General features: G+C 47.3%; 1 protein-coding gene across 2 annotated transcripts in view; it reads right to left on the bottom strand.

The window, feature by feature from the left end:
• Positions 1-1353, bottom strand: part of Wipf2 (WAS/WASL interacting protein family member 2) — a 41953-nt gene that overhangs the window by 13701 nt on the left and 26899 nt on the right. For both annotated transcript variants that reach the window (XM_029483900.1, XM_021177685.2), the window contains exon 3: positions 714-846. In XM_029483900.1, the coding sequence (XP_029339760.1) occupies positions 714-846 (133 nt within the window). The remainder of the gene's footprint in view (positions 1-713; positions 847-1353) is intronic.

The following is a 1353-nucleotide window of genomic DNA, read 5'->3' as shown; positions in this document are numbered from 1 at the left end:
CGTGGTGGCGCACGCCTTTAATCCCAGCACTCGGGAGGCAGAGGCAGGCGGATTTCTGAGTTCGAGGCCAGCCTGGTCTACAAAGTGAGTACCAGGACAGCCAGGGCTATACAGAGAAACCCTGTCTCGAAAAAAAAAAAGAAGCAGTCAAATAGCAGCACTGCACAGCACCACCAAACACACAGACAAACCCAAGAACACACAGGCCTTGCAGCGGCACACCTCCACAAGAGGATTAAAACAAACAAGCAAACTGAAAGGACGAAGAGACAGAGGAGAGGAGCTGCTTTAAGGTGAAGGAAAACAACTCAATTAAAGATATGCTCAGCGGAGTTCCCTGGGCTCTTTCCTGAACAGCTAGTGGCTCAGGGGAGGAAGTGTGAGCAAACTCTCCCGAGCCTACAAGAATGGACATGTATAGCAATCAGAAAACCACCCCTGGTTTCAGCCAAAGAGCACCCAGGAATGCAGTGGTCTCCTGAGGAGCAGCCAAGGATGTGCCCTGACAGACACTAGTGTAGCAGAGGAGGGCTTTTAACTCTAAGAGGAGTTAGGAAGACCTTCCGTGCTATTCAACTCTGCAGCCAGAAGGAAAGTCAAGATATCTAAGACACCATTTTCCCACTGGAGAGACTACAATAAACTTGATAGTCCAGAGATGTCTTCCAAGACTGGATCCCGACTCTACCCTAGGAAAAAAAGCTCAGACTCACTCTCAATGACAGGAGCACTCCGATCATTAACGTTGGTCACCTTCTTCAGTTTGGTCCCTTTGCAAATGTCTTGTAAGAGGGCGCCTCGATTCCGCTGCTCATCTCTACTGAGTTTGGGCTGTTCTGTGTTTGCCTGGAGAAAGAGGAAATGTTAAGTTTACCCTAAGAGCTCCTTTTATGGCAAGCTTGGAATAAGTGACCTAAGCCAGAGGCTCCCTGAGACGCCGATGTAGCACACTCAGACATCTGCGTCAAGTAGCAGTGTCAATGTATGCCACAAATCTTCTCTGCTCCCCGTTCCCTCTATGCACGAGGCAGACCTCCCTCCACCTCACCAGCTTCTGAGAGGAGGGCAAGACGAACCATGAATGGGAATGTTAACAGAGCACCCTCTCCAGCGCAAGTTTTTTCTGAGCACCCACTAAGCCTCAAATACTGTGCTAAGTACTACTTAGATGACCTCGCTTCAAACCTGAAACACCCCTACAGAAAGGCATGACTACCACTGTCTATAGCTCAAAGCGTGGGTCAGAAACGTAATAGTTTTCGATGGTCACACAATTAGTAACTGGTAAAAAGAATCCACCTGACTGCAGAATCTTTTTTTTTTTTTTTTTTTTTTTTTTTTTTTTTTTTTTTT

Source organism: Mus caroli, chromosome 11, assembly GCF_900094665.2.
Source record: "Mus caroli chromosome 11, CAROLI_EIJ_v1.1, whole genome shotgun sequence".
Lineage (NCBI taxonomy): Eukaryota > Metazoa > Chordata > Mammalia > Rodentia > Muridae > Mus > Mus caroli.
Note: the sequence above shows the minus strand (reverse complement) of the source record. Positions and strands in the feature narration are given on the sequence as shown.